General features: G+C 39.1%; 1 protein-coding gene across 3 annotated transcripts in view; it reads right to left on the bottom strand.

The window, feature by feature from the left end:
- GATB (glutamyl-tRNA amidotransferase subunit B) overlaps window positions 1-13,317 on the bottom strand; it is a 90,592-nt gene extending 77,275 nt beyond the window's left edge. For all 3 annotated transcript variants that reach the window (XM_032246411.1, XM_032246410.1, XM_032246412.1), the window contains exons 1-2: window positions 13,104-13,317; window positions 11,025-11,175 (exon numbers count right to left, since the gene is read on the bottom strand). In XM_032246411.1, the coding sequence (XP_032102302.1) occupies window positions 11,025-11,175; window positions 13,104-13,279 (327 nt within the window). In that variant the 5' untranslated portion in view covers window positions 13,280-13,317. The remainder of the gene's footprint in view (window positions 1-11,024; window positions 11,176-13,103) is intronic.
- Between the last annotated feature and the right edge of the window lie 382 nt (window positions 13,318-13,699).

Here is a 13,699-nt window from a genome sequence, read left to right as displayed (position 1 = left end):
ATGTGTGAAAAACAGCTTTTATGGTCTTTTCCCCAGTTCTGGAAACAAGAGGCATTCACAGTTGCTAGGGAGTTCTGTGTTACATACAGATAAGAGCTTTCAGACAAGCAAAACAAGAGCAGAGTTCTTCATTTCTTATTAATCGAATTGTAGTGCAGCCTGATCATCAGGAGTTCTCTACTGTGCCACACCGAGCGTTGCTACCAGCCAGCTACAGCAGAGGCAGCGGCGTCCTCTCCCCTTTCTCCTGCATGAGAACTGACACCAGGAGAGGGAAAGCATTTCTGATCACAAAAAGTGAGTGTGAGTGTGTGAGACTGTGTGTGTGTGTGTACACATGGGTCTGCATGTGCATAAATTTCAAACAAGCTTGATTCTTTGCTTAAATCTCACCATTACTGGAAATATTATTTGGTCAATTATGAAACAAACAGACTTGTAAATCCCATGACATTTTACCAAACAAATATATTTTCTTTCTTATTTTTCTTCCCATTTCACATCCATATACAAAGTATTACAAGTAGAGAAACTGGAATGACATCAATAAATAATAGCTAACTTTCAGCAAACAACCTATGATCCTGTCTATAGTTCTATAGGTGAATAATTACTTAATAAATTAAGGAAGATTCTGCACCACTCTAAAAAGATTTTACTAGGTCAAAATAATGAGTGAAGCTGAATCCCTGCTAATAAAAACAAAGAATGCTGTCCTTAGTGTAGCTGTAATCCTGCCTCTAAGCAGTGAAACGGGCTGGCTGACCTTTTCTTCCTGAAGATTTACGATAGGCTTCCATAAAATTCTAAAACTAAGGGAAAATAAGAAAAGTTCCTAAAAACCATTCAGAAGAAGGGTCAGTAATCAGAACAGGGAGGGGGTTGGTCAGGACAGCAGGTATACTGCAGACATGCTGGGGAATCAGGAGATGGAGACGGGAGACAGAAATGAAGTATTCTATTTATACACCCATACATTTATATATACATATAAATTTACAAATACACAGGTGTGTACACATCCAGAGCCAAGCTCAAAGCAAGCAAGAAAATCCCCTGGGGCCACAGGAGTAATGGGAGTTTAAAGCCATGTGACACCAGGTGTAACCACGAAAGACAGGACAGCACATGTTCTATTCACTTTCTTCTAACTGTGATACAGCAACTGCCTGGTAGGCTTGCTATGAGATTAAAATAAATAAATACATATAAAGCACCTAGAACAGTGCCTGCCACATGGTAAGCACTCAGTACATAGTAGTTCATTTTACTACCTTTTTTTTTTTTTTTTTTTTTGAGACGGAGTTTCACTCATGTTACCCAGGCTGGAGTGCAATGGCGCGATCTTGGCTCACCGCAACCTCCGCCTCCTGGGTTCAGGCAATTCTCCTGCCTCAGCCTCCTGAGTAGCTGGGATTACAGGCATGCGCCACTATGCCCAGCTAATTTTTTGTATTTTTAGTAGAGACGGGGTTTCACCATGTTGACCAGGATGGTCTTGATCTCTTGACCTCGTGATCTACCCGCCTCGGCCTCCCAAAGTGCTGGGATTACAGGCTTGAGCCACCGCGCCCGGCTACTACCATTATTATTAACTGGGCTGATGAGACATCAGATGTCAGCCATTTAAAGCACCTTAGGGGCAGAAGTCAAGGCCATGAGCCCATGTGGTAGGGAGCTGGGATGGCTTCCTGCATAAAGCTATGAGCCGAAAAATTCTAGTCCAGTTAGAAAATCTTTTGCCAACTGGAGGGGTTGTTATGGAGGAGGCCAGTCACCTCAGGCCATGGGTGAAAAAGAGTCTTGAGAAATCTGAGCCCTTAACCCTGTACCTGGCTTGGACATGTGGGGCTTGACACTGGCACTATCTAAGCTGTGTGGTAGCAGTTAGGGGGCTAAGAAATTAACATAGAAACCAGTTCATTCAATAAAGCCCAATGGGCCCTGGCAGAGGCCACCAGGAATTCATTCCATAGAGATACCTCCACAGTCCAGGGTACAGTCCTTAAGTTAAAAATAACACTGAACAGAATAAAAAAAAAAAAAATTCACACCTTGACACATCCTGGCTAAAGCTATTAGAGAGACAAAACAGATTACCTACAAAGGATGCAACTTCTCATCAGTAATCATAGATGCCTAAGGACAACGGAAAAATGTCTTCAAGTGCCAAGGGGAAATAAGTGTCAAGTTGGAATTCTATACCATAATTCCAGAGTGTGGGGGAACAAACAGCTGGAGGCACATGCAGACGAAGGGATTTCATCACCCACAGACCCAGAATGCAAGAGCCACCAACACAGGTAGGAAATGGGGCCCGAAAGCAGAGTGAGATGTAAGAAGCAGTATTTGCTAGAAAACGAAAAAAAATCAAAGAGGTGCTTCCTCAACCTTTCACAACCATACGTCAAAACTTCTTTGCACCCAGGGGCAGAGGGGCATACCTTCCCCTCGGGTTACAGTGGGAGAGGGCTTTCTCCATGGCTCTGGAGACACTGCCTGATTTCTCAGGAACCTTATTCTATCAACAATTCCTCCCCCTTATATCTTTATTCCTTTAAACCTAAGTTTTTTAAACAAAATATCACAGACATGTATTTTTAAAAAACTGATCATGAAATAACTGATCTGCCCCACCTCTTCCTAGGTCCCGTCCTGTTCCCTGGAAGCAACCACCTTCGGATCTTTGAGCTGTCTTGTCTGGTATTTATCTTTCTATTTTTATATAATATGCTGTGCCAGAGGACCTTTGGAAAATCCATCACCTGCTGGCCAAGGCTCCTGGCCATTTGCCATGTGACGATCCTTCCTTAATCTGGGAAAAAGACAGACTTTATAAACTGTCACAATGACACAGTGTACTTGTTTTAAGAACGTAGCCCCACAAGACCCAGCCCATTCCATTCCTAAGAGATAACTGATATAAGTTACAAGGTGAAAGAATAACAATATGAAATATTTTGCAATATATTTTGCAATATTTTTATATCTTACTTTATAAGAATTTACCCACGCTTGCTACATTTAGATTTTTTTCTTTTCTTTTTTTTTTTTTTTTTTTTTTTTGTTATTTTTGAGACAGGGTCTCACTCTGTCACCCAGGCTGGAGTGCCATGGCAGCACTTCCCAGGCTCAAGTGATCCTCCTACCTCAACCAAGTAGCAGACTACAGGTATGCACCACCATGCCCTGCTAATTTTTGTATTTTTTTGTAGAGACAGGGCTTCACTATGTTGCCCAGGCTGGTCTCCAACTCCTGGGCTCAAGCCATCCACCCCCCTCAGCCTTCCAAAGTGCTAGGATTACAGGCACCAGCCACTGTGCCCAGCTGCTAAATTATATTTCTATCCAAAAATAAAATATGCCCATTCCCTAAAAGCCCTACCATAAGTTGGGTAACATACAAGCCCATAAAGTCAGGTAGAAAAAGGATGATAGGTCATGTCTCCCCCAGGGAAGCGGAAAGACCCATCACATGCATGAGCTTGAGTATAAATGGATCTAGAATGTGGATGAGTCTATTTCTCTTAAAATCAGGGTAAGGATAAGAGTTGCGAGAGCAGGGGTGGCAGTAGGGGCTTCATTATTTGGACTTTGAGAACAAAAAACAAAAACGTCATCAGCAGAAGGCTCAGAAACCAGTACAGGTAACGTCTGATTATTACCTAGTGTTATCTTGCATATAAAATAAAAATAAATCTTGTTTTTAAAGACCCTTTTGACTGCTAACCTGTTTCTTGGGAGCTCCAAATTGTCTACCCATCGCCTAATTAGAAAACAAAACAAAACCCAATAACAATCTCATCTCCCATCTTACCGCCAAAGAAAAAAAAATAACCCACAACAAAATAAAACCAATCTACTGGCTTAAGGCCTGAAAGGGAGACAGAGGCCTCTAATCAGTGGCCAAAAATGCTCCTAAAGCCTATACTTAGGTTACTTTTTCCTTGCTTGATCAGTTTAGAACATGACTTCCAATTATGGTAGGTAAGAATTTCGTTCTTTTCTTTCCCAATATCCAGGTTATATCACAGTTTTCATTAAATCAGTAGTTGGTGCTTTTATTATTATTTAAATATTTCTCTCCTGAACTAATAAAATACTATTATTACATTTCCTTTCTTTTTTCCTAGACTTGTTAAGTCTTTCGTTTTTTTCATGTGCTTCACTTTTTTTATGTACCTATTGCTCATTCCTCTAAAGACTCCAGATTATATGGAAACCTTTTTTTCCATACAAATCAGATACCTGCTAATTCCCTACTCCCATTTTTCCCTAGAATTCTTTATTCTGGAGCCACCTTCTTCCTCTTCCAACAGGTCTCATGGTAGAGCTGGCAACCCGAAGCTTCTCCATTATTCCAGCAGGTTCCTGGGATAAGGAAAGGCAAACTTTTTGAGAGTCTGGCTGAAAATATCATTCTTCTACTGCCATACCTGACTGATACTGTTGGGTACAGAATCCTAGAATTATAATTGTTTTTCCCCAGGAATGTTTAAGGCACGGCTCCATTCTTTTCCAGGTGTAAATGCTGCTGTTGAGAAGTCTGATGTCTGACTCCCAATTCTTTGCATGTGGGCCTGATTATTTTTTTCTTCTCTGTAATCTTTAGAATATTAACTTTATCCCAAATAAATTTCTTGACATGCCTGCATGTGAGACTATTTTTATTCCTCATGCTGGGTAGTTGGCAGGCCCTTTCCATTTACCAGATATACGTCTTTCTCCGGGAAATTAATCCATGTGTTTTGTTTGAGAGTTTCCTCGAGTCTATCTTCTATTTTTTCATGAGTCTCTTATTAATCAGATGCTGAACTTCCTGGAGTGATTCTCTAATTTGCTTATTTTTTTCTTCTATTGTCCTATGCACTGAACACTGGTTTTATTCTCTGGAAGATTTTCTTGACATTATCTTCTAACTTTCCTGGGGGAAGGAGAGGCACCATAATTTTAATTTCGAAGAGCTCATTTTCATCCTGTTTGTTCGTTTTTTAAAAGCGGTATTGTGTTCTTGTTTCAACGATGCAGCTACCTTCCCTTATCTCTCTGAGGGCATTTATAAAAGCTTTTAATGTTTTAAGTACTCTTTTACCCTGTGCATTATTTATAGCCTTCTATTTCCTTTAGCTTTTGTTTTTATTTCAGGCTTTGTCTATCATGTTGGAGAATTTCTTCAAGTGTTTGGTGACTTTTAGCTCTCAATCTAAATTTTAAAATAAGATACTAAAATGCCAATTAAAAGTCCCATGTAAATGCCCAAGGCTTGTTGACTGGTGGCCTTCACTCTAAGGCAATCAGGTGGCCAGGCAGATTTTTTTTTTTTTTTAATTGAGAGACCTCCCACCATGTCAATATCTTATGTTCTTCCCACTAGGGTCACATAAACTTCAAAGTAGCTCCTGCAGATTCTTGTCTGGGGAGGAAAGGAAGAGGAGAGATGGACATACCAGGGCACTTGAGTTCCCACACTGGGCAGGGAAAAGGACTAGGCAGGTCTTGGTTCACTACAGATGCTATCTGACAGGTTACCAGTGCCTTTCACTCTGGCTGGTGGCCTCAGGGAAAGTATGTCAGGAGCTGAATTTCTCCAAAGAATATAAATTCCTCTGGGGGTGGGGCACCTGCCCAGGGTCTAGGAGAGAAGCCCAGATCTCACTGCCCTGTACGCAGACTCTGACTCAGCCCCTTTGTTTTCACCTCAGCCAGCTTTCCACAATACTTGACGCCCCCACAACCTGAGTGTTTCTAAGGTTGTGTAGGACACATCATCTCAGGTTTCACTACTGTTCCTTCTTGCAGGCGCTTAGGTCACAGTTCATCCTGCTCTGCAAAATGAGGCCCTCGTCCACCTACCATCTCTCTCACACACTCATCTCCTCTTCCATTCTTTTGTAGGCGTATCATATTTGCATTGTTTCACTATCGTTTCAGTGGGACTTCTTTGGGTTACAGAGAGGATGGATTAAAATGCATGTGTTCAGTTTGCCGTACTAATCAAAAGGCTCTGCTGTCTTTAACTGCCCCTTCTTCATTGGCTCCTTTTCATCAGCAGTTTTTTGAAAATTTGTTTTATTGCAGTAAGAACACTTAACATGAGATCTACCCTCTTAAACACATTTTAAGTGTATGTTATCAGACTATATAACTCATTTAAACATTGTCGAGTCTCTCCAATATTAAGAAAGACATCACCAATAAATGCTTTCCCTTGATTCCATGTCTCCTTTCACCTGCTGCATTCTGTTTTCCTTCATAGTAAAACTTTTTGAAACAGTTGCTCACAGTCTCACTTCTTCCTCTATGCCACGACATTTCTCAATCTACCACCACCTACCTTCTATTTCCATCACCCCACTCAAACCGTTCTTACGAAGGATACCCTTCTTAATAAATCCAATGGGTACTTCCTAGTCCTCACTTTAGTAGACCTCTCAGTAGCATCCAACATTCTTGTACTCTCTCCTCCTCAAAACACTCTCCTGCTTGGAGTTTCTGGCCCTGTACTCTCCTTATATCTTCTTACCTCTTTGCAAATGGGATCCACACTCTATACAGGCTTATATGGTACAAGCTATGTTTTCTGTTCTAGTCTCATCTCTTTCAATGTCCATATTCAAGCTCTATGCTACAACAGATGGAAAATGTTTGTTTCTAGAGCAAGCCATGTTCTGTTTTTCTTCTGGTCTTTGTACATCCTATTCACATTTTACTAGGCCAGTTTCACAAATTCCTTATATCTGTGTTGAATACTCTTCCTGTGTGCTCCTCAAGCACCTTGTATTTCCACCACTACCATGTTTAATAAAAGGTACTGCAATTGCCTGCTTGCTTGTTCATGCTCCATGTGGGCAAGACCCATGTCTATCTTCTACCAAGTTCAAAGCTGTGTCACTAGATCTAGCACAAGGGCTAGCATACCATAGGCATCCAATATATGCCAGCTTAGTGAATGAAGACACACCGACATAGAGGAAGAATGAAATGTCTACAGAAAGACTGTATGTTACCACAATTGTTTTAAGTAACAATCCTAATTTTTCACTAAATCCAGAGACAATCCCATGCACTTTGAAGGCACTCAATAAATACTTACTGATTAATCTTGTGACATTTTAAAGCACTACCACTCTTCTAATTACTTGGGGCTTCTGCTATCATGGACATCTCTTTAATGGGCCAGCAGGGCAAATGAAATTATATGTACAGCAAATCTGGTCTACAGAAAAAGACTTTACACTATAACCTAAATTCTTTTGGCTATCATTTTCTATCCTTTTATTAGCATATTTAACAAATAACTGGTCACTATTTTTTGGACCAAAAAACACTCTAAGTAATTACAGATGGGAAAAAAAATCTCATAAGCCTTCTTTTTTTGCAATCAAAGTAATTATTTCTAATTCAGAAATAATTTTATCCAATATACTAGTTTTTACTGGTTTTTATTACTTATTTAATTCTCTATATATCTCTGAGGTGATAAGAATACTAGGTTAGTTTTCGCAGGCAGTGAAATCAAGGTTAAGTGACCAATTGTTACGTGTAGCATTTACTTTTGCTCTCACTGGCAACGTAACTGTGCTTAGTAACTCAGAGAGCCTTTGTAAAGATGAAAGCCACCAACCACTATGTGTATACTAGTAGGTAAGATTTACCTTACCTATTATTAAGAGCCTTTTAATTAATTACCTCTTATTGCCTGTTAATTACCTGATTAGTAAGAGCACTTATCACGTGCAATTACTATTTTAAGTGTTTTAAAGGCACTGATTCATTTAATTGTCACACAAATCCAATGAGTCAGTTATCCTCACTTTATAAGAAACTGATGCAAAGATTAAGTAATCTACATGAAAATTCCATTCATCTCTTAAAATTTTTATCTTCAGCATTTTCCTATGCCACTAAAAGTCTATTATAAACATATCAGTGGCTTCATAATGTATGATTCACCACTGTACTAATGTATCATAATTTACTCAATGATTCCCCCATCACTAAGAAATTGTGGTTACTTCCAATTTTCTACCATTAAAAATAGATCTGCTGTAGATATCTCTTCATATAAGTCTTTGCCCACATGTTTATTTTCCAAGGACAGATTCCTAATATAAATACTAGGTCAATGAATATATGTTGGGTGAATAAATTAGTCAAAGTGCCATCATTTTGCCTGAGTTTCTTTTCCTTGCTTTTATGCTTACAAAGTTTCTCCCCAACCCAAGGACAAACAAATATTCTCCTATATTTTTTTGGATTTAATTTGACATTTAACTTATATATATATGAATTTTGTTTTAATGTATTAAATGAACAATATTTTTTCTCGAAATAGCTAACCAATTCCAAAACTATCAGTTGAATAAATCATCCTTTCCCACTGATTTTTGCTTCTTCTTATATATATTTTCCTTTTATTGGGTTACTCTTTCTTCAGGAGGCAGTGAAACTTTGGGGAGAAAAGTTAATAGGCTCAACATTATAACTGCCGAATTTAAGATGTTTATGAATCATTCAGATGGACATATACAGGACACAATAGATATAAATTTCTTGCCTAGAAGAGAGAGGGGAGCTTTATTTGAGGGTAAAAAGATTACTCAGGGTAACACAGGGAACCGAAGAACTGAGAGCCAAGGAATAAAACATGGGAAACCAACATTTCAGGGCCGAGTGGCTGAACACAGCCATGTGAGAAGGCACAATCAGCCAAGTAGGGGGTGGGGAAGAAGCAGGAGAGAAGGGAGCAGTATAAGCCCTGGTCAGAAAGAATTTCAAGCATCATCATGAATCACACTTACACTTTTGGTTTACCTGATCAAAACAATAACATAATGTTCCACTAAAATCCTCAGAAGTACCAACATACTCTGAATTTATTGGTTTGCTATAAATAGAGTTATAAGCAGAGTCTGGCTATCAGAGCCTCTTTATACATCTCCATAGGACTTAGAAAAGAATTGTCTAAAGGTTTTAGTGTATATTAAATCTAAATCTATTAGAGGTGAATCACAAGATTTTGAAATGTTTTGAGTGACAATGCTTTGTAATGTTGCTCACATACTAAATTAGGTTCCTTAAAGACAGAAACATTTCTGAAAAAGAGGTAATCTGTTCTGTCTACAGAATAACCCATTTAGGCTACTTAAGCCATAATTGTTCTAAGCTCTGAAGAGGAAAACAAATCCTAGCTCATGCAAACTATACTTATAGACTTTGTCTGCAATTTAATTAATGTAAACCAAGCTCTCAACACTCAAATGTCCCAAACACCTTCACTATGTTACTGACATGCTTATCACTGAACAAGTACCTTCTTTTTTGGTGCATAACAAGTTTTACGAAGCAATTAAAATGCTGGCATTTTAATTATTTTGTATTTTTCTAATATTTGACCAAATTTAGATATAACTGGAGAGTCTATTTACAGAAAACATGGTTATCTGCAAATGGATCTGTTTCTACAGTGAACTGTAATAAGTATACCCTGATAGCCATCACATTCACAGCTGTAAAAACCTAGGAGGAACTCACAGTTTATGCCCAGTCTCTTGGTAATTAACTACCGCATGGGAAAAAAATGTTTTGAATCTGGAAGGGAAAATGTAGAGGTGTTATGACAACTTGCCTTCCATTTTACATGTCTAAATAAATATTATTTTATTTGTACTATATCTGAATCTCTGCCCAAAAAAGATCTCATACATTTATAACTGAAAAATTCACTCTTCTCAAACAAACAAAAAATCTTTCCAGAGATAGATCTCTAAGTCAGAGAGAGAGAGAGAAAGAGGCCACACCTCCACATTTACCTTCTCCCAGAGGAACCCAGCAGCAAATCAAAGGTGACCCTTGATATGGTCTGCAGGGACAGGAGTCTTCCATGACAGAAAATCTGAGTAAGAGAAAAGCTCCCAAAGATGCTGCCCCAATCCAACCAAAGCTGAGTGAGGCAGGCAAACTGGAGGCACTGCCCAGAATCTTCCACTGTGGGCAGTGACCAAGAAAAGTACACCTCTGCCTCTGCAAACCTGCCAGTGCTCAGTTCAACCAGCTTCCACCCATATTTTAATGTTTGGGAGTATGGAGTTCACCCACAACAATGTCTGCCCCTCCTCACCTTCATCACCACGATGGATATACTTTTTCTCCAAAGATGACAGGAAACCCAAAACACAGTTGATATTTTAGGTCCTGGACAGACCATATGCTATTCATTAGCTAAAGCATTTACATTGTTCCCTCCATACTTTTCTTAAAAATTCAACCAATGATCTAAAAATATATGCAAAAAGTCTTGCTGATGGGTATAGTGGGTCCACTCATTCCACAGGATCAAGTGAAAATGAGTGGTTAGATGAGTACAATAGTTAACTCACTGCATATTATGGCTATTTTCTACATTATTGAGTGTTTCTTAATTTTTAATAACCACAATCATTATTGGCCTTACACTGTAGATAATGTGATATATACTGCTTCCTTTGAGTAGATTCCTCCTCCTCCTTCATTCATCTGCCTAAATTCTATGTGGCTTCTCAAATAGCTCAGACGACCACCTCTTCAGTAACTGTTCCTTAACTAAATGTACCCCTATCTCAATTTCTCACAATAGTCCTTCCTTTTACTGAATTAGTTGTCCCTCCTCTGGGTTACAAAACCATCCTCTGCCTATCACACTGTCCACTATTTGTTTATAAGACATATCTACCCTGCTAGTTTTTGAACTCCTTAAAGGCAAGGATATTTGCTCATCTTTATGACTCAGCTCATAGCACAATGTCTGGTGTTAGTAGGCATGCTAAATTGTTTGTGAAGTGATGAATACGTGTACAAATATGTTCAGACTTAGAATCACAGAGATGGGTTTTTAGAAAACATTTAGTACATCTCACTTTACCCCAAATTCCCTATATAAGTATTTCCAAAGAGCTGTGTTATTATTAAAACAAGAAAATAATTTTCCATGTTCAATATAAAATAAACATTTTTCTAATGAAAATAGGATTAAATAAAAGCCTTACCGGCAAAGTTCCAGGTAGAGATGCATCAAAAAAAGAAACCAAAGAATTTGGAGGTGCTGAAAAGCGAACTTGAGATCCAGAGAAGAGTTTAGAGTTGGAGGAAATCTGGGCATGAATTTCCAAACCTACCACTGCAGCCCAATTGTGTTCACTAAGAAGAAAGAGATAATAGTTAAGATGCAAGTATACTTGTCACCATGAATGAATTTCTATAAGTCTAAACCACAAATGTTAATTTCCTATATGTGTTTTAAACTTATTATAATATTATATCCTCACATTTAAAATGTGTCATATTTTATCAGTGACTAAATAAAAACAATTCATAATAAGCACTTACATTGACATTGGCAAACTAAAATTCATTTACAACATGGCATCAGGAGGCTGACTACATACACATGAAGGCAATAGAGAAAGGAACAAGTTGGCATCTTAAAACAATTTAGAAATGGGTATCAGGTGATACCCATCAGGTGACAACTGCTTGGCTGACTTCAGTGAAAAGCAGCATTTAACAAGTTAACTGTACCTGATCAAGTAATCACTTGGTAAATGAAGAAAGCTGATCTTCCCCACATTATTTAGAATTAACATAAACGGGAAGATTCTACTACTAGAGAAATAATGATAAATAGTTTCACATCTCCTATTTAAAAAAGAAATTCTCAACCATGTTTTGAATTCATTTCATAATAATGGCTTGCAAGTATAATAACCAGAGAGGCACAAATATAATACATCACCACTAAATAATACTCTTGAAAAAAAGTTTGCAAGAACCCCACCATATTAAACCATCTGATATGGCATATTTTTGGTCCCCCAAATCACTTTTGATTCCTGAGACCTAATTTCAGGTTACTTTGTTCATGTTTGATTGCTATCAGATCTAAGAAGTTGTTAAATGCTATAATAATCTCTCTTGTCTGGCCATTCCTTCTCTGTTGTATCTGTACACAGATCTCTCCAGGTCTTTATAAATGTGTTTATTCCCTAAGAAATCCATGTATGTTCCTATCCTGCTCTTCTCCCAAGCAATTTTTTACATTTTTTTATATATACACACATATATATGTATATACATACACAGATTTTACATTATTTTGTTTTGTTTCAATCATTTCAACACATAAATTTCTATGTCTGAAGTACTGCAAGAATAATTCCTTCTTTCCAAAGTTTGGAAACAGCCAATAAGGGAGGGGAATTAAAGCAAAAACTCATTAGAAATTCTGCATGCAGTAAAGCATCAAAGTATTTTTGCAGTTCCATTACATGAGAGAAAAAAATGTACTTTCCATTCACAGGGAAACAATCTAATTCACGAAAAGAAAACAAACTGAATACTTCTGGGCAATTTCCCTCTGTTTCTCCAACTGAAAGCAAAAATACTGCCAACCAATCTCAAAGAATAAACAAAATATTAGAACTTGCCTTATGTTTCTGTATTTAAAGAGAAACTATTTAATTCTTATATAATGAAGCATAAACAGCTGTTTGTTCAGGGGATATCTGGCCAAATAAGCAAAACTCTCTACATAACCAGAAGGGAGTATCTCTTCTTTTGGCTGCGTCTTCCTAGGTCTAGACACACACATTCAACATAATACGCCTGCAGAGATAGCTAGTGTTTTCTGACTAATGACATTAAGCCAGCTCTACTCAGAGCTAGTAGGTAAAGGCTCCTTTTCTACCTTTAGAACACTGCTGGCCCAAACTAGCGCTAAATAAAATCAGCTAAATATGATCCCGCTACTACTGTCACCGTCCCCACTGCTACTGCAATTAGTAATATGACCGAATCCACTGTCTGTGCTGCCTTCAAGAAAATATTTGCTATTTTGCACTCGCGAATTCTCCAACTATGTCTATTTGAAAACAGTGTTTATATATGAGGGCGGAGCTGATAGAGGGCCTGTTTTGTGCTTTTATTTAGGGTTCGGGGCGCCAGGTTATAACTCAACGCCCTTCCGTCAGCCAAAACGCCTAGTAGCTGGGCTGTAATTGCCATAATTTCCCCAATCCTGCAGTTCCACCTCACAGTTAGGTGAGCAGAAATAGTATGAAACAAAATACCCTTTCCTCGGCTTCTGGGCCGTGTGGAGGGGCTGCTGAGCCACTGAGCTCTGTCCCCTAATCCTGTTGGATGGGGACCCAGTCGGAGCCCCTCTTCCGTGGCAAGAACCGCCGTCAACGCAGGCTAAAGCCCAAAGTCTTCCACGGCAGCCCCGGCGCAGCACGGGCGCCGCCATTGTAACTCCAGGGTCTTGGTCAGGTGACTCAGCCACAGTCTACAGCGAGGATCCCAGGGAAGCGTAGTTCTGTAAATGTATTTAAAACGCTACGGGCTCAGACCGGAAGACTACTATTCCCGGCAAGCATTGTGACTCGAAGACTGCCGGAACACGGAGGAGATGGGAGGGAAGGAGAAATAGAGGAGAGGGTGGGAGGGTTTCTGGGTGGGGAGGTGTGACTCCTCCTAGCGGGGAGTTGGAGAGGTTTGTGGCTCCGAGCGTGTGTGTGAGTTTCAGTGTGAGCGCTTAGTGCTTGGTGCTGAGAAGCGTGGCCGGGATTCTATAACCCAGTTAACCTTGCGAGGGGAAGTAAATGACCTTGACATCTCAGCAAAGACTTCCTGATCCCCTAAGCCTACTCCGTTATTTTCTCTGTCT

This window comes from Sapajus apella, unplaced genomic scaffold, assembly GCF_009761245.1.
Source record: "Sapajus apella isolate SASKATOON/1434 unplaced genomic scaffold, GSC_monkey_1.0 scaffold61, whole genome shotgun sequence".
In the NCBI taxonomy this organism is placed as follows: domain Eukaryota; kingdom Metazoa; phylum Chordata; class Mammalia; order Primates; family Cebidae; genus Sapajus; species Sapajus apella.
This window is presented reverse-complemented; position numbering and strand designations above follow the sequence as displayed.